This window comes from Ranitomeya imitator, chromosome 2, assembly GCF_032444005.1.
Source record: "Ranitomeya imitator isolate aRanImi1 chromosome 2, aRanImi1.pri, whole genome shotgun sequence".
NCBI classification, from domain to species: Eukaryota; Metazoa; Chordata; class Amphibia; order Anura; family Dendrobatidae; genus Ranitomeya; species Ranitomeya imitator.
This window is the reverse complement of record NC_091283.1, coordinates 261,026,254-261,049,366: the sequence shown is the minus strand read 5'-3', so window position 1 is coordinate 261,049,366 and position 23,113 is coordinate 261,026,254. Positions and strand designations below refer to the sequence as shown.

General features: G+C 44.2%; 1 protein-coding gene across 2 annotated transcripts in view; it reads left to right on the top strand.

Moving 5' to 3' along the window:
- Positions 1 to 22,879, top strand: part of LOC138663005 (oocyte zinc finger protein XlCOF6-like) — a 150,156-nt gene extending 127,277 nt beyond the window's left edge. Inside the window, exons 8-9 of one of the 2 annotated variants that reach the window (XM_069749046.1) lie at positions 5,524 to 5,614; positions 18,568 to 22,879. In XM_069749046.1, the coding sequence (XP_069605147.1) occupies positions 5,524 to 5,614; positions 18,568 to 20,258 (1,782 nt within the window). In that variant the 3' untranslated portion in view covers positions 20,259 to 22,879. The remainder of the gene's footprint in view (positions 1 to 5,523; positions 5,615 to 18,567) is intronic. The other variant, XM_069749047.1, reaches the window with a different exon arrangement.
- The last annotated feature ends 234 nt before the right edge of the window (positions 22,880 to 23,113 follow it).

The following is a 23,113-nucleotide window of genomic DNA, read 5'->3' as shown; positions in this document are numbered from 1 at the left end:
AACTGTTCGTCCCTGATAGGTGGACTAATAAACTTATCTCTGAACTTCATTGTTCGGTGTTGGCTGGTCATCCTGGAATCTTTGGTACCAGAGAGTTAGTGGCTAGATCCTTCTGGTGGCCATCTCTGTCACGGGATGTACGTACTTTTGTGCAGTCCTGTGGGATTTGTGCTAGGGCTAAGCCCTCCTGTTCTCGTGCCAGTGGGTTGCTTTTGCCCTTGCCGGTCCCAAAGAGGCCTTGGACACATATTTCGATGGATTTCATTTCTGACCTTCCCGTTTCTCAAAAGATGTCAGTTATTTGGGTGGTCTGTGATCGCTTTTCTAAAATGGTCCATCTGGTGCCCTTGGCTAAATTGCCTTCCTCCTCTGATTTGGTACCTTTGTTCTTTCAGCATGTGGTTCGGTTGCATGGCATTCCTGAGAATATTGTTTCTGACAGAGGTTCCCAGTTTGTTTCAAGGTTCTGGCGAGCCTTTTGTGGTAGGATGGGCATTGACCTATCCTTTTCCTCGGCTTTCCATCCTCAGACTAATGGCCAGACCGAACGAACCAATCAGACCTTGGAAACATATCTGAGATGTTTTGTTTCTGCAGACCAGGATGATTGGGTGTCCTTTTTGCCGTTGGCTGAGTTCGCCCTTAATAATCGGGCCAGCTCGGCTACCTTGGTTTCTCCATTTTTTTGCAATTCTGGGTTCCATCCTCGTTTCTCTTCAGGACAGGTTGAGTCTTCGGACTGTCCTGGTGTGGATTCTGTGGTGGACAGGTTGCAGCAGATCTGGACTCAGGTAGTGGACAATTTGACCTTGTCCCAGGAGAAGGCTCAACTTTTTGCTAATCGCAGACGCCGTGTGGGTCCCCGACTTCGTGTTGGGGATCTGGTTTGGTTATCTTCTCGTCATATTCCTATGAAGGTTTCCTCTCCTAAATTTAAACCTCGTTTTATTGGTCCGTATAGGATTTCTGAGATTCTCAATCCTGTATCTTTTCGTCTGACCCTCCCAGACTCCTTTTCCATACATAATGTATTCCATAGGTCGTTGTTGCGGAGATACGTGGCACCTATGGTTCCATCTGTTGAGCCTCCTGCCCCGGTTTTGGTGGAGGGGGAATTGGAGTATATTGTGGAGAAGATTTTGGATTCTCGTGTTTCTAGACGGAAACTCCAGTATCTGGTTAAATGGAAGGGTTATGCTCAGGAAGATAATTCCTGGGTTTTTGCCTCTGATGTTCATGCTCCCGATCTTGTTCGTGCCTTTCATGCGGCTCATCCTGGTAGGCCTGGGGGATCTGGTGAGGGTTCGGTGACCCCTCCTCAAGGGGGGGGTACTGTTGTGAATTCTGTGGCTGAATTCACTCCTGTGGTCACAAGTGGTACTGCAGCTTCTGGGCTTCCTTCCTCAGGTGTTCTGGTGAGCTCATTAGCTGCTTCGTTACTTAACTCCACCTGATGCTGCTATCCTTGCTCCTAGTTAATGTTCCAGTGTTGGATCTGAGCTTCTCCTGATTGTTCCTGTGTCCTGCTGCTCTGTATAGCTAAGTGCTTTTTTGCTATTTTGTTGCTTTTTTTCTGTCCAGCTTGTCTTTTGTTTTGCTGGAAGCTCTGAGACGCAAAGGGTGTACCGCCGTGCCGTTAGTCCGGCACGGTGGGTCTTTTTGCCCCCTTTGCGTGGTTTTTGCTTTAGGGTTTTTTGTAGACTGCAAAGTTCGCTTTACTGTCCTCGCTCTGTCTAAGATTATCGGGCCCCACTTTGCTGAATCTATTTCATCCCTACGTTTTGTCTTTTCATCTTACTCACAGTCATTATATGTGGGGGGCTGCCTTTTCCTTTGGGGTATTTCTCTGGGGGCAAGTCAGGCCTATTTTTCTGTCTTCAGGCTAGCTAGTTTCTTAGGTTGTGCCGAGTTGCCTAGGTAGTTGTTAGGCGCAATCCACAGCCACTTTTAGTTGTGTTTAGGATAGGATCAGGTGTGTGGTCTACAGAGTTTCCACGTCTCAGAGCTCGTTTCTTTGTTTTTGGGTATTTGTCAGATCACTGTGTGCGCTCTGATCGCTAGGCACACTGTGTCTCTGGATTGCCTTCATAACACCTTTCATTAGCAGACATAACACAGGCCAATAGGAACACAGCAGGCCAGACCTACATTACAATAGCCGCAGGGGGCCAGAGCCTGCCAATATTTACTGTGGGAATCCAAAAAATAAAGAAAAATGAAGTGGCACTCACCCGATGTTGCTATATGAAAAATGTCCTTTATTCAGAGTATACACTCACAGACATCTAGTGGAGAGGCGGCTTGGTAGGGAGAAAGGTGCAAGAGGAGGCAAGAGGACGATGGCCGTTTCGCGCCTGCGCGCTTCAACGGGTCCAGGGTTCAACTGGACCCGTTGAAGCGCGCAGGCACGAAACGGCCGTCGTCCTCTTGCCTCCTCTTGCACCTTTCTCCCTACCAAGCCGCCTCTCCACTAGATGTCTGTGAGTGTATACTCTGAATAAAGGACATTTTTCATATAGCAACATCGGGTGAGTGCCACTTCATTTTTCTTTATTTTTTGGATCTTCATTGCTCTTTAATGTTGAGCACCACCCTAATGCTATTGTTTACCGCATGCCGCAGTGGTTCTAAACTGAGTTTCCTTTGATCCATATGCCAGCGTTGTTGATTTGAGGTTTAGGCAAACTCCACGTTATATTTTATCTGTGGAGGAAACACCTGGTGCCATTCCATTTCTATTTTTACATATATTGTTTTACTGTGGGAATTACAAAGGTGGGGGGAGGTCAGAAAGAGAATATCTTGTCCAGGGGCACAGCCTGTGGACTGATGCATTTCACATGGAAACTATTATACATACATATACTGCATAACATTCTTGGTGCTGGGGGGTTCTGTAACACCGCTAATAACAGTGACAGCAGGAGCAGATGATCGGGGTCCCCACGTTGTTATTTTTTTATTTATATTTTAATAAATAATAAATTAAAAAAACGGCATCGGGTCCACCGCATTTTTTGCAACCAGCCTTACTAAAGCTCACAGCTGGGGGCTGGTATTCTCAGGCTGGTAAGGGGCTATTGCTTTAGGCCCCCCTCCAGCCTAAAAACAGCAGCCCGCAGCTTCCCAAAAAAGGCGCATTTCTTAGATGCGCCAATTGTGGCACTTTGCCCGGGTCTTCCCACTTGCCCTGTAGTGGTGGCAAGTGGGCTTAATATTTGTGGGATTGATTATATTTTCAGGTGACATCAAGCCCACGGCTTGGTAATAGAGAAGTGTCTATAAGCCACCTATCCATTACTAATCCTATAGTTATATGTAAATAAAGACACAGCAAGAATAAAGTCCTTTAATTGAAAAAATTACAGACTCCTTTATTAAGTTCAAAGTAAACCATATGTACTGCATTGCCTAATTCCACCAAAGTCCTCGATCTCCTGTAATAAAAGTAAAATAAAAAAACAGCAATATACCATACCTGTCTGTCGTTCTGCCCCACGCTGTCATCCATGTCTGGGTGGCAAATAGTTTTCAGCCTGATGGGTGCCAAGATGCGACTGTCCAGGTTGAAAACTACTGGTGAATGAGCTGCTGCGAGCCCAGCCTCAGTGACTAGCGGTGACATCATCATTGGCATTTTCTCACAGTCCTGAGGTCACTGCTGGTCAATGATGCTGTGCTCTTATCAGCTCATTCACCAGTGGTTCTCAGCCTGGACGGTCGCATCTTGGCACCGTCCATGTTGAAAACTAATTATCCCCCAGACATGGATTACTGCGTGGGACAGAACAATGGTGAGGTGAGGGATATTGTTGTTTTATTATTTTTGGTTTATTACAGGAGATCGAGGGCTTCGGTGGAATTAGGCAAGGTCATAAGTATGGTTTAATTGAGAATATTAAAGGAGTCTGTCATTTTTTTTTTCCAATTAAAAGACTTTATTCTTTGCTGTGTCTTTAATTACCATATAACTATAGGATTAGTTATGGATACGTGTCTAACTCTCCATTACTGAGTCGTGGGCTTGATGTCACATGACAATACAAAGATGAAATCAACCCCACAAATATTAACCCCTCTTGCCACCGCTACAGGGCAAGTTGGAAGAGGCGGGCAAAGCGCCAGAATTGGCGCATCTAATAAATGTGCCTTTTCTGGGCAGCTGCAGGCTGCTGTTCTTAGGTTGGGGGGCAATATCCATGGCCCCTTACCAGCCTGAGAAAAAGGCTTGAGCCACCTGTTATACGGGTTAGTGTCCTACCTACAAGGGGGACAGAGAGATCACGTGAGGACCTTGTGAGAACCTTAAGGCAGCAAGGGACTACACCACTGCGCTAGAAGGAAGGCTTCTAACTCCACCTGGTAAAAGGGAATCCCAACTCGCTTCCAAGCCAGCCGGATCCTACCTGTACCTGTGATTTGGTGCCATGGACTGTGGCTGCCTGAATTCATCAGTAAACCAGGTAAAGAGACTACAAACTTGTGTCCTCCGTTTCCTTGCTACACCACCCACTATCTTTATCTATACACCGGAAGCCCTGGGGACCCAGCTTCATCTGTGGGAAGCCATACCATCACTGCTGCCAAAACATCTCCCCAGAGGACCCCTTTAAGCAGCGTCGGTTACCCTGACCGAATAACACAGGTGGCATCACGAGCACAAACTTTATTCAAATGACTCTTTAAGGACATTCCCTTTGACTTAGGCGCCCAGGACCACGGACCGGGTTGCTGCCATTGTCATATCCCCTTTAAGTACCAGACCCAGTACCGAGTACCCCACGGCCCTGGCGGGTGTCCCACACTCACATGGCGGCACACAGAGGTAGGAAAAATAGGAACACTGTCTCTTTAAATCCTCGTTGGTTTATTGTAAGGCAGCATAAACCAAGTTGTGGGGAAAACAAACTTAGAATTTTTGGCTAAAACTGGAGCAAAATAACAAAAGAAAAAAAAAACTGCAGCACAGTCCGTATGTTGCGGGTGGCACCCCGCCCTGGAGCAGCACAGGTTCAGTCTGTGCATGACAAGCCACAAAGCCTCTGGAGTCATCTCTCCAGGCTAGCTAAACCCAGACTGTAGAGCTCTGTTATTTCAACCCAAGCCTGTAACTTCCCCATCATGTGATTGATCACATGATCATGTCCTCACGCAGGTCCTGGCGGGTCTACCAGGGGAGATAAAGTGGACCTTCTCCCACCCGCTCTGTGAAGGTCCACATAAAACCAGCCCTGTTTATGCTACTTAACCCACACAACACGTAGTGTGCTGGAGAAAAAATGCTCTGGTTTCACACCACGGACGCCGTTAAGTGCAGTGACACACATCTCCCCTCTATCACCTTACCAGTGACCCTGTCACATTGTGTAGACGCCGGTGAAGGTCTTGGGCTCAGTCTTGTTTTATCCACCAGTATTATATGTTTTATACTTGTGTAATGAGAACAGTGGAGATGGCAGGATTAGAGCTGATCATAGATGTGACTTCTCCATCTGTCGGTGACTTTTATAATATTTGTTTCAGGGTGAAGATCTGACCCATATTAATACTACAGAGACATATGTGAGGGGTGATGAGCGGTGTAAAGAGGAGATTCCCACATATGACTACCGAGGTGAGTAGTAACCACTAAATGCAGAGAAGTCACAGATTCTTCTCATCACCAGCTGTGACTGCTTTATCGGTGGTGTAGTCCGGCCGTATTACCATGATCACCATTTTGACTCTAGACCACAACATTCTCCACCACCCAAAACTGTTCTAATGACTTTGGGCATTGAAAGCCCTTTTCTATAGAACTTTCACCCTGGAAGATCCACCTACCCCCTGAGATTAGAAGACTCTGACCGTTACCTGCCCAGATCTGTAAACTACAAAGCCAAATGACAGCGTACGTAGAATGTGCTGACAAGATAGATATATATTATGATGAGAAAACGGAGGGTAATGATGCTGTTGGCTTCCAAAATCCCTGATATGGGAAGAAGGAAAAAATCAGGGCTTTGAAAAGAGCTGCCAAGTGCTGAGCCAGAAAGTTGGCTATCAAAACAAATGAACGTAAAAGAAACAACAAACTTTTCATTTTAACATTCTACTCATTTCCGATGTGAACCAGCTCCTTCCTCAGGCTTATACAAATGATACGTTTTGAGATCCTCTCACAGTGGTCGAAATAAAAAAAATAGTAAGCAACCCCCCCCCCCTTTATCACCCCCTTAGTTAGGAGAAAATGATAAAATAAAAAAATGTATGTATTTCTATTTTCCAATTAGGGTTAGGGTTGGGGCTAAACTTAGGGTTAGGGTTGGGGCTAAAGTTAGGGTTAGAGTTGAGATTAGGGTTTGGATTAGGGTTAGGGTTGGTATTAGGGTTAAGGTTGGCATTAGGGTTACGTTTGGGATTAGGGTTAGGTTTGAGGTTAGGGTTGAGATTATGATTAGGGGTGTGTTGGGCTTAGGGATTTGATTAGGGTTAGGGTTGGGATTAGGGTTAGGGGTGTTTTGGCGTTAGGGTTGTGATTAGGGTTATGCCATAGGGTTAGGGGTGTTTTGGGGTTAGGCTTTTGATTAGGGTTTTGGATTGGGTTGGGATTAGCGTTAGGGGTGTGTTGGGGTTATGGTTGGAGTTAGAATTGGGGGGTTTCCACTGTTTAGGTACATCAGGGGGTCTCCAAACGCGACAGTCAATTTTGTATTCAAAAAGTGAATTGGTGCTCCCTCCCTTCTGAGCTCTGCCATGCGCCCAAACAGTAGTTTACTCCCCATATGGGGTATCAGCGTACTCTGGAATGATTGGACAACAACTTTTGGGGTCCAGTTTCTCCTGTTACCCTTGCGAAAAAAAATATATTGGGGGCTAAAAAATCATTTTTGTGGGAAAAAAATGATTTTTTATTTTCATGGCTCTGCGTCAAACTTCTGTGAAGCACTTGGGCATTAATAATGATCACTACATATCTAGATAAGTTCCTTTGGGGGTCTAGTTTCCAAAATGGGTTCACTTGTGGGGGGATTCTACTGTTTAGGTACATCAGGGGCTCTGAAAATGCAATATGACACCCGCAGACCATTCCATCAAAGGCAACATAGTATCACTCTACACAGTAAAAGGACAACCCCCCCCCCCCAATTTAAAACACTATCCTCAAAAAATAAAATAAATACATCACTGCAGTAATAATATCCTGTAATTCGCCCCTATGGTAATAATATCCCCCATCCTGGGCGCTGTGTGTCTCATTCCTGGCTTCAGCCATATGTTCTCCCATCCTGCCCTCATGAGTATCCATTCTGCCCCATATGATCTCCCCATCGTGTCCCATATGTCTCCATCATATTCATCCTGCCCCATGATCCAATCCTGCCCCATGTCTTTCATTCTGCCCCGTGTCTCCAATCATGCCCCGTATCTCCATTCTTGCCCCACCTGTCTCCAGTCCTGCCCCCAGTGTGTCCAGCATTCTGCCCCCAGTGTGTCCAGCATTCTGCCCCAGTGTGTCCAGCATTCTGCCCCCAGTGTGTCCAGCATTCTGCCTCCAGTGTGTCCAGCATTCTGCCCCCAGTGTGTCCACCAGCATTCTGCCCCAGTGTGTCCACCAGCATTCTGCCCCCAGTGTGTCCGGCATTCTGCCCCCAGTGTGTCCAGCATTCTGCCCCAGTGTGTCCAGCATTCTGCCCCCAGTGTGTCCAGCATTCTGCCCCCAGTGTGTCCAGCATTCTGCCCCAGTGTGTCCAGCATTCTGCCTCCAGTGTGTCCAGCATTCTGCCCCCAGTGTGTCCAGCATTCTGCCCCCAGTGTGTCCAGCATTCTGCCCCCAGTGTGTCCAGCATTCTGCCCCCAGTGTGTCCAGCATTCTGCCCCCAGTGTGTCCAGCATTCTGCCCCAGTGTGTCCAGCATTCTGCCCCAGTGTGCCTAGCATTCAGCCCCAGGCCCCCTGAATCGCTGCTCTCAATATAAAAAAAAAAAAGTTCTTACCTGACCGCGCTCCTGCGGCGAAGGCGAAGCTCCCTCCACTCAGCTGAAGCGCGCACTTGCCCTGGCAACTGACACTGACGTCAGCCGTCATTTTTTCCTTCCACATTGTTTCAGTTGCTGTGAAGCACGTCAAGGGTTAATAAACTTCTTGAATGTGGTTTTGAGCACGTTGAGGGGTGTAGTTTTTAGAATGGTGTCAAGTTTGCGTATTTTCAGCCATATAGACCCCTCAAAGTGACTTTAAATGTGGGATGGTCCCTAAAAAATTTTGTTGTAAAAATGAGAAATCGCTGGTGAACTTTTAACCCTTTTAACTTCCTAAGGCTACGTTCACACTAGCGTTGCGCCGCCCTGCGTCGGCGACGCAACACGCGACGCACGAAAAAACGCGCGCAAACGCACGCAAAAACGCGCGCGTTTTGCGACGCGTGCGTCGTTTTTTGACGAAAATCGGACGCAAGAAAAATGCAACTTGTTGCGTTTTCTTGCGTCCGACGCTAGCGTCAAAAACGACGCACGTGTCGGAAAACGCACCTAGAAAAACGCATGCGTCCCCTATGTTAAACATAGGGGCGCATGACGCGTGCGTCGCCGCTGCGTTTCCCCGCGTTTCCCGACGCAGCGTCGGGAAACGCTAATGTGAACGTAGCCTTACCAAAAAAAAAAAAAATTGTTTCAAAAATTGTGCTGCTGTAAAGTAGACATGTGGGAAATGTTATTTGTTAACTATTTTTCGTGACATATTTCTCTGATTTAAGGGCATCAAAATTCAAAGTTTGAAAATTGCAAATTGTTAAAAATTTTCGCCATATTTCCGTTTTTTTCATAAATAATCGCAAGTAATATCGAAGAAATGTTACCACTAACATGAAGTACAATATGTCACGAAAAATCTTTCTCAGAATCAGCGGGATCCGTTAAAGCGTTCCAGAATTATAACCTCATAAAGGGACAGTGGTCAGAATTGTAAAAAGTGGCTTGGTCATTAAGTACCAAAGTGGCTCTGTCACTAAGGGGTTAAACTGGTGGGATCTCGTTTATATTCTAAAGAGAAATGCCTAAACAGACAGATTACACCTTTCCTAATATTATGTCTCTGGCTGGTCATCCTATTATGGATCGCTTGGGTGGTTTTTAGATCCCTGATATCGGAGGAATCTCCCTTCTCTCCCTTCTGTGCTGCTGAATGTGATCATATGGTCCCTACAAGACCAGGTCCAGTCTTTCTGGCCAAACTTCACTTTTATGAGCGACAACATTAAATGTGCAGTGAGGCCAAGTGTGAATTTCTGCACAATAACAGAGTTTCCCTTTATCCTGACTTTTCAATTTGTATTAAAACCGACTAACATCAAGGAGGATTGTGATACACATAATAAACATCACACCAGGGCCATGATATATCTCTAAGTTGTGCGTGGCTGATGGCTGTAATATACAGCGGGTGCGGAAAGTATTCAGAAGAAGACTTTACATTTTTCATTGTTTCATTGCAGCCATTTGGAAATTCAAAAAAGTTCATTTTTTTCTCATTAATGTACACTCTGCACCCCATCTTCACTGAAAAAAACACAAAAATGTAGTAATTTTTGCAAATTTATTAAGTTATTTATTAAATTGGTCATAAGTAGGGCTGATCGAAACGGGTCGGCCATTTTCAGAAGTCGCCGACTTTTGGCAAAGTCGGGTTTCATGAAACCTGACCCGACCCCTGTGTGGGGTCGGCCATGAGGTCGGCGATCTTCTGAATCTGAAAGAAGCAGGGCGCGTCCGAGGGTGAGTATATACCTAATAAGAATATACTCACCCTCGGACGCACCCTGCTTCTTTCCGGCAGCCTTCCTTCCTAAGAATAAGCGCTTGAAGGACCTTCGGTGACGTCGCGGCTTGTGATTGGTCGCGTGAGCGGTCACATGGGCGGTTGCGCGACCAATCACAAGCCGCGACGTCATCGAAGGTCTTTCACGCGCTGATTCAAAGGAAGGAAGGCTGCCGGTTAGTACCAGGGCGCGTCAGAGGGTGAGTATAGCAATGTTTTTTATTTTAATTCTTTATTTTACACTTAAATATGGATCCCAGGGCCTGAAGGAGAGTTTCCTCTCCTTCAGACCCTGGGAACCATTAGAAACCCAATGCACTGCATTGGGTTTCGTGTCTCGGCCGACCCCGACCCCGACTTTTCTATAGGATCGGCCGATTTCACTCGACCCGACTTTTGAGAAAGTCGGGTTTCGTGAAACCCGACCCGATCCTATAAAAGTAAAAGTCGCTCAACCCTAGTCATAAGTATTCAGACCCTTTGCTCAGTATTAACCCTTTAGAGCTAGTACAGCCTTGAGACTTCTTGGGAATGATGCAACAAGTTTTTCACCCCTGGATTTGGGGGTCCTCGGCCTTTCTTCCTTGCAGATCCTCTCCAGTTCCGTCAGGTTGGATGGTGAACGTTGGTGGACGCCATTTTCAGGTCTCTCCATAGATGCTCAATTGGGTTTAGGTCAGGGCTCTGGCTGGGCCAGTCTGGAATGGTCACAGAGTTGTTCTGAAGCCACTCCTTTGTTATTTTAGCTGTGTGCTTAGGGTCATTGTCTTGTTGGAAGGGGAACCTTTGGCCAAGTATGAGGTCCAGAGCACTCTGGAAGAGGTTTTCATCCAGGATATCTCTGTACTTGGCCGCATTCATGTTTCCTTAAATGACAACTAGTCATCCTGTCCCTGCAGCTGAAAAACACCCCCATAGCATGATGCTGCCACCACCATGTTTCACTGTAGGGATTGTATTGGGCAGGTGATGAGCAGTGATACCGCTGAGAATTATCACCAAAAAGTTCTATCTTCATCTTATCAGAGCAGAGAATCTTATTTCTCATAGTCTGAAAGTCCTTCATGTGTTTTTAGCAAACTCTATGCAGGCTTTCATATGTCTTGCACTACTCTGCCATAAAGGCCCGACTGGTGGAGGGCTACAGTGATAGCTGACTTTGTGGAACTTACTCCCATCTCCCTACTGCATCTCTGGAGCTCGGCCACAGTGATCTTGGGGTTCTTCTTTACCTCTCTCACCAATTGCTCAGTTTGGCTGGACGGCCAGGTCTAGAAAGACTTCTGTTGGTCCCAAACTTCTTCCATTTAAGGATTATGGAGGCCACTGTGCTCTTAGGAATCTTGAGTACTGCAGAAATTCTGTTGTAACCTTGGCCAGATCTGTGCCTTGCCACAATTCTGTCTCTGAGCTCCTTGGCCAGTTCCTTTGACCTCATAATTCTCATTTGGTCTGACTTGGACTGTGAGCTGTGAGGTCTTATATAGACAGGTGTGGGCCTTTCCAAATCAAGTCCTATCAGTTTAACCCCTTACCGACATCGGGAGTAATAGTATGCTGAAGTCGGACTCCCTCCCTTTGATGTGGGCTCTGGCGGTGAGCCCACATCTTTCCGGGGACACGTCAGCTGTTTTGAGCAGCTGACATGTGCCCGCAATAGCCGCGGGTGGAATAGAGATCCGCCCACGGCTATTAACCAGTTAAATGCCGCTGTCAAACTCTGAAGCGGCATTTAAATTTTACTTATGGCAATCACGAAGGAAATATGCAAACTGGTGACCCCATCACATGATCGTGGGTCACGGATGTGTTGGCATGACAACCTGAGGTATCCTGGAGACCTCTATGGTTGTCAGTGCTGGCTTCCTGTGAGCGCAACCCAGTGGTCGGCGCTCATAGCAAGTGAGTAAATCTGCTGTATACAGGCCATCTGAACATCGCCTCTATGTAGCAGAGCCGATTGGGTTGTGGCAGCTTCTAGTCTCTTATGAAGACTATTGATGCATGCCAAAAGTAAAACAAAAAAGTTTTTAAATATATAAAAATAAAAAATATAAAAATTCAAATCACACCCCTTTCGCCCCATTCAAAATAAAACAATAAAAATAAAATCAAACGTACACATATTTGATATCGTCGCATTCAGAATTGCCCGATCTATCAATAAAAAAAGAAGGATTAACCTGATTGCTAAACGGAATAGCGAGAAAAAAGTAAAATTGACAGAATTACTTGTTTTGGTCGCCGCAACATTGCATAAAAATGCAATAATGGGTGATCCAAAGATCGTATCTGCACCAACATGGTGTCATTAAAAAACGACAGATCGGCGCACAAAAAATAAGCCCTTCCCCGACCCGATATCGCGAAAAATGAGACGCCAAGGGTATCGGAAAATGGCGAAAATTTTCTTTTTTTTTTTTTTTTTTTAACGAAGGTTTTTTGTTTTTTTTTCACCACACAGATGAAAAAGAACCTAGACATGTTTGGTGTCTATAAACTCATAATGATTCGGAGAATCAAAAAACAAGTGTGGGAGTGCACTTTTTTTTTTAATTTCACCACACTTGGAATTTTTCCCCATTTTCTAGTACACGACATGGTAAAATCAATGGTGTCATTCAAAAGTACAACTCGTCCCGCAAAAACAAATCCTCACTAGTGTTGAGCATTCCGATACTGCAAGTATCGGGTATCGGACGATATTTGCTGTATCGGAATTCCGATACCGAGTTCCGATATTTTTGTGATATCGGGAATCGGTATTGGGATTAAGATTCATGTGTAAAATAAAGAATAAAAATAAAAAATATTGATATACTCACCCTCTGACGCGCTCAGCGACCAATCACAAGCCGCGACGTCATCGAAGGCCCTTAACGCGCTCATCCTTTGCAACGAAAGCATAGCGGTTGCAGCAGTGACAACCAGGGCGCGTCAGAGGGTGAGTATATCAATATTTTTTATTTTTATTCTTTATTTTACACATGAATATGGATCCCAGGGCCTGAAGGAGAGTTTCCGCTCCTTCAGACCCTGGGATCCATTACAGGATACCTTCCGATATTTGTGTCCCATTGACTTGTATTGGTATCGGATATCGGTATCGGCGATATCCGATATTTTTCGGATATCGGCCGATACCATCTGATACCGATACTTTCAAATATCGGACGGTATCGCTCAATACTAGTCCTCACATGGCCATATTGATGGAAAAATAAAAAAGTTATGGCTCTGAGGAGAAGGGGAGTTAAAAATGAAAACGCAAAACTGAAAAAGGCTCCGGGGGTTAATTAAACCCAGCTGGCCTCCAATGAAGGAGTAGAACCATCTCAAGGAGGATCACGAGGAAATGGACAGCGTGTGACTGATATATGAGTGTATGAGCAAAGGCTCTGAAGACTTATGACCATGTGATATTTCAGTTTTTCTTTTTTATTAAATTTGCTAAAATTTCTACGTTTCTGATTTTTTTCAGTCAAGATGGGGTGCAGCGTGTACATTTAATGAGAGAAAAATGATCTTTTTTAAATTTACCAAATGGCTGCAATGAAACAAAGAGTGAAAAATGTAAAGGGGTCTGAATACTTTCTGTACCCACCATACATTTATTCCCGCCGGCAGGAGATGTGTTGGCTCCAGCCCTGGTTTCATGGATTCACTCCACCTCATAAATTACATTGTTTCCGATCCTAAGAAATTCAGATTACTGCACAATCTCTCCTGAAATGTAGAGCAATATTATTTTCTGTAATCTTCTGGTCAGGATTCATAGTAGCTCCAATGGTCCACCATAAATGAATGCAACACCGGTTTAGGCCGGTTTCACACGTCAGTGGCTCCGGTACGTGAGGTGACAGTTTCCTCATGTACCGGAGCCACTGACACACGTAGACACATTAAAATCAATGCATCTGTGCAGATGTCATTGATTTTTTGCGGACCGTGTCTGCGTGTGCCAAACACGGAGACATGTCAGTGTTCGTGGGAGCGCACGGATTACACGGACCCATTAAAGTCAATGGGTCCGTGTAAAACACGTACCGCACACGGACGTTGTACATGTGCAGTCCGTGTGCCGTGCAGGAGGCAGCGCTACAGTAAGCGCTGTCCCCCCCCACTGGTGCTGAAGCCCCATTCATATCTTCCCTGCAGCAGCGTTTGCTGTAGAGAAGATATGAATAATCCTTTTTTTTTTTTTTCTCGTGTTTAAAATAAAGCTCCATGTCCCCACCCCCCTCCCATCCCCTGTGCGCCCCCCCCCCCCCGCTGTTCTTAAAATACTCACCCGGCTCGCTCTCTCGCTGGATCTGCTTCCTGTCCTGGCCGCACCTTCTACTGTATGAGCGGTCACATGGGCCACCAATTACAGTCATGAACATGCAGAAAAATCAAAGAAAAAAAGTCAGACGCACAATCAGCTCCGAAACACCTGTGCTCCACCTCCAGACAGCTGAGCGTTGTATTTGCCACTACAGAATTGGGTGCTCGTAGAAAACAGAAAAAGATATCTCCAATAGTGCAATAAACAAGAAGACGAGCACTCACCATCTGTGCGAAAAGTCTTTCCTTTATTGAGGCTTCATGTTAAAAAAGCAGGATACAGCAGGGAGAACCTGAGGTTCCTATGACGACGATCGTTTCGCTCTAGTGAGCTTCTACGGGTCTGATGGTAACGTCAGGTGGGAGAGCTTATCAAGCATATATCTGTCCAAGCGGCACTCCCTCCCCTGTAAATGTCACCAAAGTAAGGAACTCCTACTTAGTAAAACTTTAAAAACAAAGTGAAGTGGAACAAAATGACTTAACAAGCATATAAAACTACAAATATATATTTAAAACAATGAGTACAGCGACAGATTACCAAGATACCTATAAAAATACTGGCATGTCTGTCCGATCATTTAACCCTAGAGGGCCTGTTAGAAGCTCACTAGAGCGAAACGATCGTCGTCATAGGAACCTCAGGTTCTCCCTGCTGTATCCTGCTTTTTTAACATGAAGCCTCAATAAAGGAAAGACTTTTCGCACAGATGGTGAGTGCTCGTCTTCTTGTTTATTGCACTACAGTCATGAATATGCGGCTCCACCTCCCATAGGGGTGGAGACGCATATTCATTACTGTAAATGAGCGGCCCCACGTGACCGCTCATACAGTAGAAGGTGCGGCCAGGACAGGAAGCAGCGCCAGCGAGGGACCGGGTGAGTATTTTAATAACAGCGGGCGGGCGCACAGGGGGTGGGAGGGGGATGGGGACATGGATCTTTATTTTAAACACGAGAAACAAAAAAAAAGGATTCTTATTTTAGTTATTTGTTTATACTATTTTCTCACTTGCTTATAACGGTATATTTATATATATATTGAAAATTTCTTTCACTTGTATATATTAAGTAATCTGGAATATCTCCACTGCTCCATTACATATCCCATTATTTTTTCTCAGTATAGTCTGCCATATGCTTGCTCCCATTTAATATAAAGTTTAACGCTGTCCCCTGCATCTGGTGCTGAAGCCACGATTCATATCTTCCCTGCAGCAGCGTTTGCTGTAGAGAAGATATGAATAATCGTGTTTAAAATAAATATCCATGTGCCAAACCCCCTCCCACCCCCTGTGCGCCCTCCCACCCCCCCTCCCCCCCCCCGCTGTTGTTAAAATACTCACCCGGCTCCCTCGCTGGCTGGCGCTGCTTCCTGTCCTGGCCGCACCTTCTACTGTATGAGCGGTCACGTGGGGCCACTCATTTACAGTAATGAATATGCGGCTCCACCCCTATGGGAGGTGGAGCCGCATATTCATGACTGTAATCGGCGGCCCCACGTGACCGCTCATACAATAGAAGATATTTATTTTAATCACGATTATTCAGATCTTCTCTACAGCAAACGCTTCTGCAGGGAAGATAGGAATCGCGGCTTCAGCACCAGTGGGGGGACAGCGCTTACAGTAGCGCTGTCTCCTGCACGGCACACGGACTGCACACGGACAACGTCCGTGTGCGGTTCGTGTTTTACACGGACCCATTGACTTTAATGGGTCTGTGTAATCCGTGCGCTCCCACGAACACTGACATGTCTCCGTGTTTGGCACACGGAGACACGGTCCGCAAAAAATCAATGACATCTGTACAGATGCATTGATTTCACTGTGTGTACGTGTGTCAGTGGCTCCGGTACGTGAGGAAACTGTCACCTCACGTACCGGAGCCACTGACATGTGAAACTGGCCTCAGGCAGACATATTGCATATGCTTTGGCATTGTCCCAGATTGTCCTCATAGGAGTGATGTATGGGTACGTTATCCCTAGGGATCCGTTGATATGTATATTAGGGTAAATATTAACTGACAATATGACTAAAATTGTAATTGCAAGATTATAGTTTGCTGCAAGGAAACTGTTTGCAAAATATTGGGTTAGAGAGGAGCCTCCGTCCAGACGTGAATTCATTGCTCAAACGAACCACATAACTGAGAAAAGCATTTACACCAGCAGAGACGAGCTAGATTTCTTCCATAAATTATGGCAGCCGTGTTTGGATAGGAATAATATTCTACCAGTATATAGTATTATAGAGTACAACTTATGGTAAACTGGAACTCTGTTTGATATTGTCACCTATGGACGAATTATTGTTTGCTCCTGATATGGTCTCCATGGGGGGTTAATTTACTGTTAAGCATAAAATGAGTATGAACATGTGATCTGATGTAAATCTTGTTATCGTTAATACAAATTTATCTGATTAAAAAAGGTTTGGTGCTTTCCAAATGGCTAAAACAGGGAAGAGATTACTGCAGCTGACAGCCCACACACCCATACTGCCAGACTGGATGGTACTACAGATGCCAGGCACCCTAATCTTAGTGGGTGGTAGGAGCCTGCACCGCCAAGAGCTTCTGGTTCAAACCCCTCCTATGTTACCAGCATTGCCTTCAGAATGAGTAAGGCAGCGTCTGGTGTCCAAAGCAGACATTGCAGGAGCAGATACCAGAGGATATGGGACGCACCATTTGCAGAATTCCTAATATGACAAAATTGCAGAAAACCAGAGCAGATGAAATCCCTATAACCCCTTTCTGACCTCGGACGGGATAGTACATCCGAGGTCAGAACCCCCACTTTGATGTGGCCTCCGGCGGTGAGCCCGCATCAAAGCCTGTTCAAAACAGCTGACATGTGCTCGCAATAGCGGGGGGGGGGGGGGGGGGGAGGGGGGGGGTGGATTCACGATCCACCCGGGGTGGATTCACGATCCACCCGACACTATTAACTAGTTAAATGCTACTGTCAAACGCTGACAGCAGCATTTAACTAGCGCTTCCGGCCATCGGGTCTAAAATGCGTGCATTACTGACCCCCGTTACGTGATCGGGGGTCAGCGATGCGTTGGCATGACAACCAGATGTCTATTGAAGACCTCTATGGCTGTTGATGCCTGATTGCTGTGAGCGCCACCCTGTGGTCAGCACTCATAGCAATGCAGTAAATCTATTACATAGGAGCAATCTGAGCATCGCTCCTATGTAGCAGAGCTGATCAGGCTATGCTAGCTTCTAGCCTCCCATGGAGACTATTGAAGCTTGGCAAAAGTAAAAAAAATGTTTTAAAAAATATGAAAAAAATATAGAAGTTTTAAATCACCCTCCTTTCGCCCCATTCAAAATAAAACCCAAAAAAATCAAATATACACATATTTCATATCGCCGCGCTCAGAATTGCCCGATCTATTAATAAAAAAATTAACCTGATTGCTAAACGGTGTAGCGAGAAAAAATTGAAACGTCAGAATTACAATTTTTTTGGGTCACCGCAACATTGCATTAAAATGCAATAATGGGCGATCAAAAGAATGTATCTGCACCAAAATGGTAGCATTAAAAATGTCAGCTCAGCACACAAAAAATAAGCCATCACCCAACCCTAGATCACGAAAATGGAGACGCTACAGGTATCGGAAAAGTGCGCAATTTTTTTTTTTTTAGCAAAGTTTGGAATTTTTTTTACCACTTAGATAAATAATAACGTAGACATGTTTAGGGTATATGAACTCGTACTGACCTGGAAAATCATAATGGCAGGTCAGTTTTAGCATTTAGTGAACCTAGCAAAAAAGCCAAACAAAAAACAAGTGTGGGATTGCACTTTTTTGCAATTTCACCACACTTGGAATTTTTTTTCCCGTTTTCTAGTACACAACATGCCAAAACCAATAATATCGTTCAAAAGTGCAACTCGTCCTGCAAAAGAATAAGCCCTCACATGGCCATATTGACAGTAAAATAAAAAAAGGTTTGGCTCTGGGAAGGAGGAGAGCGAAAAACGCAAAACCAAAAAAAGCTGGGGTCATGAAGGGGTTAAAATGACTCCATTTTGTAAATTATAACCCTCAATAAATTATAGGAATAGTGACTATATTGACTCCACTTGCAGCTTCCATATATTAGCACGCGCAGTGAATGTTGGAAAGTGAAAATTGCAAATATCCCAAGTTATTACATAACACATAGTGCCCAGATTGTGCTCCAGGAGATACACATGCCAGACAATAAGCGATTTCTTCTCACTATAGTAATGCCAAAAGCATGGATGCTTAATGTGGCTAGAGCACAGTCTAGTAAACTGTAAACTGTCATTGTCTTGGTGAATAATTCAATAATTTTGCATAACTTGCCATTTTTACAGACCATTTAAGTAGAAATGGTCAAAAATATAGAATTCAAGGATATTTTATTCTAAAATAATAATTGGTTTTATTCTTGGCAGATGATCGTACCAGAAGATCAGCAGGACAGCTGACATCTTCAATGTTTAAATCAGATAATCTTGAGATCCCACAGGATACAATTGAAGTGAATGCCATTACTACAAATATACCATCATCCCTTCACAGCAAAGATCTGTCATCTGATCTTGTGGAACAGATCCTGTCTTCTGATTCATTACCGACTACTAAGGAAAATCAAAGTCACAAAATAAGCATTAAAAAAGGAACTGCTCCTAAAGCAATGAAGACATTTTCATTTTCAGAATATGAAAATAGTTTTCCCCTAGAAAAGTCCTTTCTCAAACAACAAAACCTTCACAAATCAGACAATAAAATGTCTTGTTCCAAGTGTGGGAGATGTTTTAAACAGAAATCAGATTTTGTCAGTCACCAGAGAATTCACACAGAGAAGCCATTTTCATGTTCAGAATGTGGAAAATGTTTTATTCGGAAAGCGAAGCTTGTTACACACCAAAGAACTCACACAGGAGAGAAGCCTTTTTCTTGTTCAGAATGTGGGAAATGTTTTACAGATAAAAAATTTCTTATCAGACATCATATGTCTCACACAGGGGAGAAACCTTTTTCCTGTTCAGAATGTGGGAAATGTTTTAACCAGAAAGCGTATCTTGTTAGCCACCAGAAAACCCACACAGGAGAGAAGCCTTTTTCTTGTTCAGAATGTGGGAAATGTTTTAACCAGAAAGCGCATCTTGTTAGCCACCAGAAAACCCACACAGGAGAGAAGCCTTTTTCTTGTTCAGAATGTGGGAAATGTTTTACAGATAAAAATGTTCTTATCAGACATCATAGATCTCACACAGGGGAGAAGCCTTTTTCCTGTTCAGAATGTGGGAAATGTTTTAACCACAAAGCGAATCTTGTTAGCCACCAGAAAACCCACACAGGGGAGAAGCCTTTTTCCTGCTCAGAATGTGGGAAATGTTTTAACCACAAATCGAGTCTTGTTAGCCACCAGAAAACCCACACAGGGGAGAAGCCTTTTTCCTGCTCAGAATGTGGGAAATGTTTTAACCACAAATCGAGTCTTGTTAGCCACCAGAAAACCCACACAGGGGAGAAGCCTTTTTCATGTTCAGAATGTGGGAAATGTTTTAACCACAAATTGAGTCTTGTTAGCCACCAGAAAACCCACACAGGGGAGAAGCCTTTTTCATGTTCAGAATGTGGGAAATGTTTTCACAACAAAGCAAATCTTGCTAGCCACCAAAAAACCCACACAGGGGAGAAGCCTTTTTCCTGCTCAGAATGTGGGAAATGTTTTAACAGGAAGACGAATCTTGATAGCCACCAGAAAACTCACACAGGGGAGAAGCCTTTTTCATGTTCAGAATGTGGGAAATGTTTTAACAGGAAGACGAATCTTGATAGCCACCAGAAAACTCACACAGGGGAGAAGCCTTTTTCCTGCTCAGAATGTGGGAAATGTTTTAACCACAAATCGAGTCTTGTTAGCCACCAGAAAACCCACACAGGGGAGAAGCCTTTTTCATGTTCAGAATGTGGGAAATGTTTTAACAGGAAGACGAATCTTGTTACCCACCAAAAAACACACACAGGGGTGAAGCCATTTTCATGTTCATATTGTGGAAAATGTTTTGTGAAGAAACCATCTCTTTCTAGCCACCAAAGAATTCACACAGGGGAGAAGCTTTTTTTATGTTCTTAATTGTGTTTACATAGTCACATACAAGTGCTTCTCACTAAGTTAGAATATTATCAAAAAGTTACTGTATTTTTCGGACTATAATACGCACCGGACTATAAGGCGCACCCAGGTTTTAGGGGTGGAAAATAGGGAAAAAAAATCTTTGAAGCAAAAAAATGTGGTAAAATATTTAATAACATAAATAACATACTATTATATGTGGTGTTATTATATATAATAGTATGTTATTATGTTGGAAGCTGCGGGACCAGTGTGGTGTCTGTACAGTACTATATGAAGATGCTGGAGGGTGAGTATAAGAATGGGGGCACAGGGCTTATATTGAAAGCACCACTCCAGCACTGCAAAATAACACTGGAGTGCTGCTTTAAAATCCCATGGGAGAACTATAACTCCCAGCATGTCCTGCAGATCCTATGACATGAGAGTTATAGTTCACCAAAGGAGTGGCAGAGTGCTTTATTGTGTTTTGTAAAGACTAACCTCTTAAATGTGGCAGCCAGACACACTGTGGTGAGGTAAAAGCATCCCATGACTGCACACAGAGCCTTCCCTCGTTTCCTTTCCACAGCACAGGTTATGAGGAAGCTGCAGATTCTAGTGGAGAGCCTGAAGGACCTGTGATGATGTCAAGAAGAGGGAGGGCTCTGAGCTGCCATGTGATGCTCCAGCCCGCCCACTCCTGACATCAAACAGGTCCTGTTTGTGCACAGCACTTGGCATCCAGCCCAGGCATGGCAGGCAGGTATGCAGCGATCTCCTCTCTCCTCTGGCCCCTGCTGCTGCCTCCTCTCCCCCGGACACACAGACCTCCCCAGCTGCTGCAGGAATCAGCGCTGGAGAAGCCATGTGTGTCCCTGCTTAAGTGCAGTATTCATTTGCTGCTCTTGGCTCACCGCTCAGCTGATAGGTGGGCGGGGAGCCGCTAATGAATATTCACTGCACTTAATCATCGGGACCATGGGGTTTCCCCAGCGGTGATTCTGGGCAGCACGGGCATCCTGAAGTGGGATAACAGTGCGATCCCACTCACTGCTGCCCCCCTCCCCACATGCTACATCCGTACAATAAGACGCACCCACACTTTCCTCCCAAATTTGGAGGAAAAAAAGTGCGTCTTATGTTCGGAAAAATACGGTAATTTATTCCAGTTAAATGCAAAAAGTGAAACTCATATTATATAGAGTCATTATAGAGTGATATATCTCAAGTGTTTATTTCTGTTGATGACTAGATCCTACAGCCAATGAAAACCCAAAAGTCATTATGTAAGTAAATTAGAATAAAAACACCTGGAACGGCTTCCTAAACATTTTAAAAAGGTCCCTTGGTCTGTTTCAGTAGGCTCCACAATCATGAGGAAGACTGCTGACTGGACAGATGTCTAAAAGGCAGTCATTGACACACTCCAGAAGGAGGGTAAGCCACTGTAAAATATTAGTATTTCAATAATAATTTAAAAATATAGTTTACTTAATATATGCAGGTTCTAACTAGCAAATACGTACTCTGGATAGTGAGAGACTGAGTTATTCTGAGGATTGTGGCCGATACATCTGTTCTCTGTTTGTCAGAACTATAGGGCTTTTGTCAGAACTGTGGCTATTTGGAGATAATAAATGGTTCTTAAAGGTCACAGGCTATATGCTTAAGCATTTCAAAATGAGGTAATGTACAAAAAACTGATATTCATATTCCGCAAGTTAATAATGTTCTTCTAATATGGTAGAGGCTGTGAACATAGTGGCAGATCACCATATGTGGTTATGAGACAGGAAAAATAGATCCAATGTAAGCCTATGGGTCAAAATAGTATATAAGCCGACCTAACTCCTGTTCCTTTTACTAGGCACTGCTGCTAATAGCCAGTTTCCTACTCCACACTGATGAGGGGCAAATACCCCGAAACAGATGTCTGTGGATGGACACCATGTTTTGGCATAGGTGGTTTTCCTTTTTGGATGCTGCCCTTCCCGTGTTTGTTCCTTCCCGGTGAAAGACCTGGCTATTTATTGCTTGCGTTGAGAAACACGTGATGGCGTCTCTGCGGCTTTTCTACATGCACTAACTCCTGTTCAGACAGTTCTCTCATACTTTAAGAATCTCCAACTCAGACCACATCATACTTCAAAACCATATGTAAGAACCAATGAATGCTTGTTTTCTATAATCTAATACTTACTACGTGCTATGAACTTACTTTTCTTCATTTTTGTCATCACTTTTTGAATGAACATTAAACAAGATTTGTTTTATCCACACAATTCAATATTGCTTTCTTTTCTATCTTCACTGTGCTCTTACTTAAAAAAGAAATTGTTATTTTCTCTAACATTTTGGCGAGCCCTGCCAAATCTGATTTTTGTGCTATTTTTGAGAAATCCTTTCCCTTGCACACGGAGGTGGAGAGCTCTGCTAAACACCTGTTGTTCAAGGTGCAGGAATTCTGCTATTTCACGTCACAAGAGTCAGACAGAGCCTACAGACAGTGAGGATTTGTGTCTCCAACCATAAAGAGCTGGATGTGTCCCATGACGGAGGTCTGAGGATTTCAGTAGAGACACAGAGGACCATCCATTGACGGTTGGATCAATCCAGGAGAGGAAAAGATATTCCACAGGTGAGAAAATGGATTTCATTCATGATTATTCTAAGAAAAGTAATATAGAGTTTAAGTTTGTTCATAGCCATACAGATTCACAATTATGGTCTAGTTTTTATAGCCAATGTGAAGCAGAGAATCTTAAGATTGATCAGAGGTTTTTCAGTAAAAAAAAGTTACAGAGAAAGCTTCAAAATGTCATGTACATGGTCCGAGTGTACAATAATTTAGTATTTGAGAAAACTGAAACACA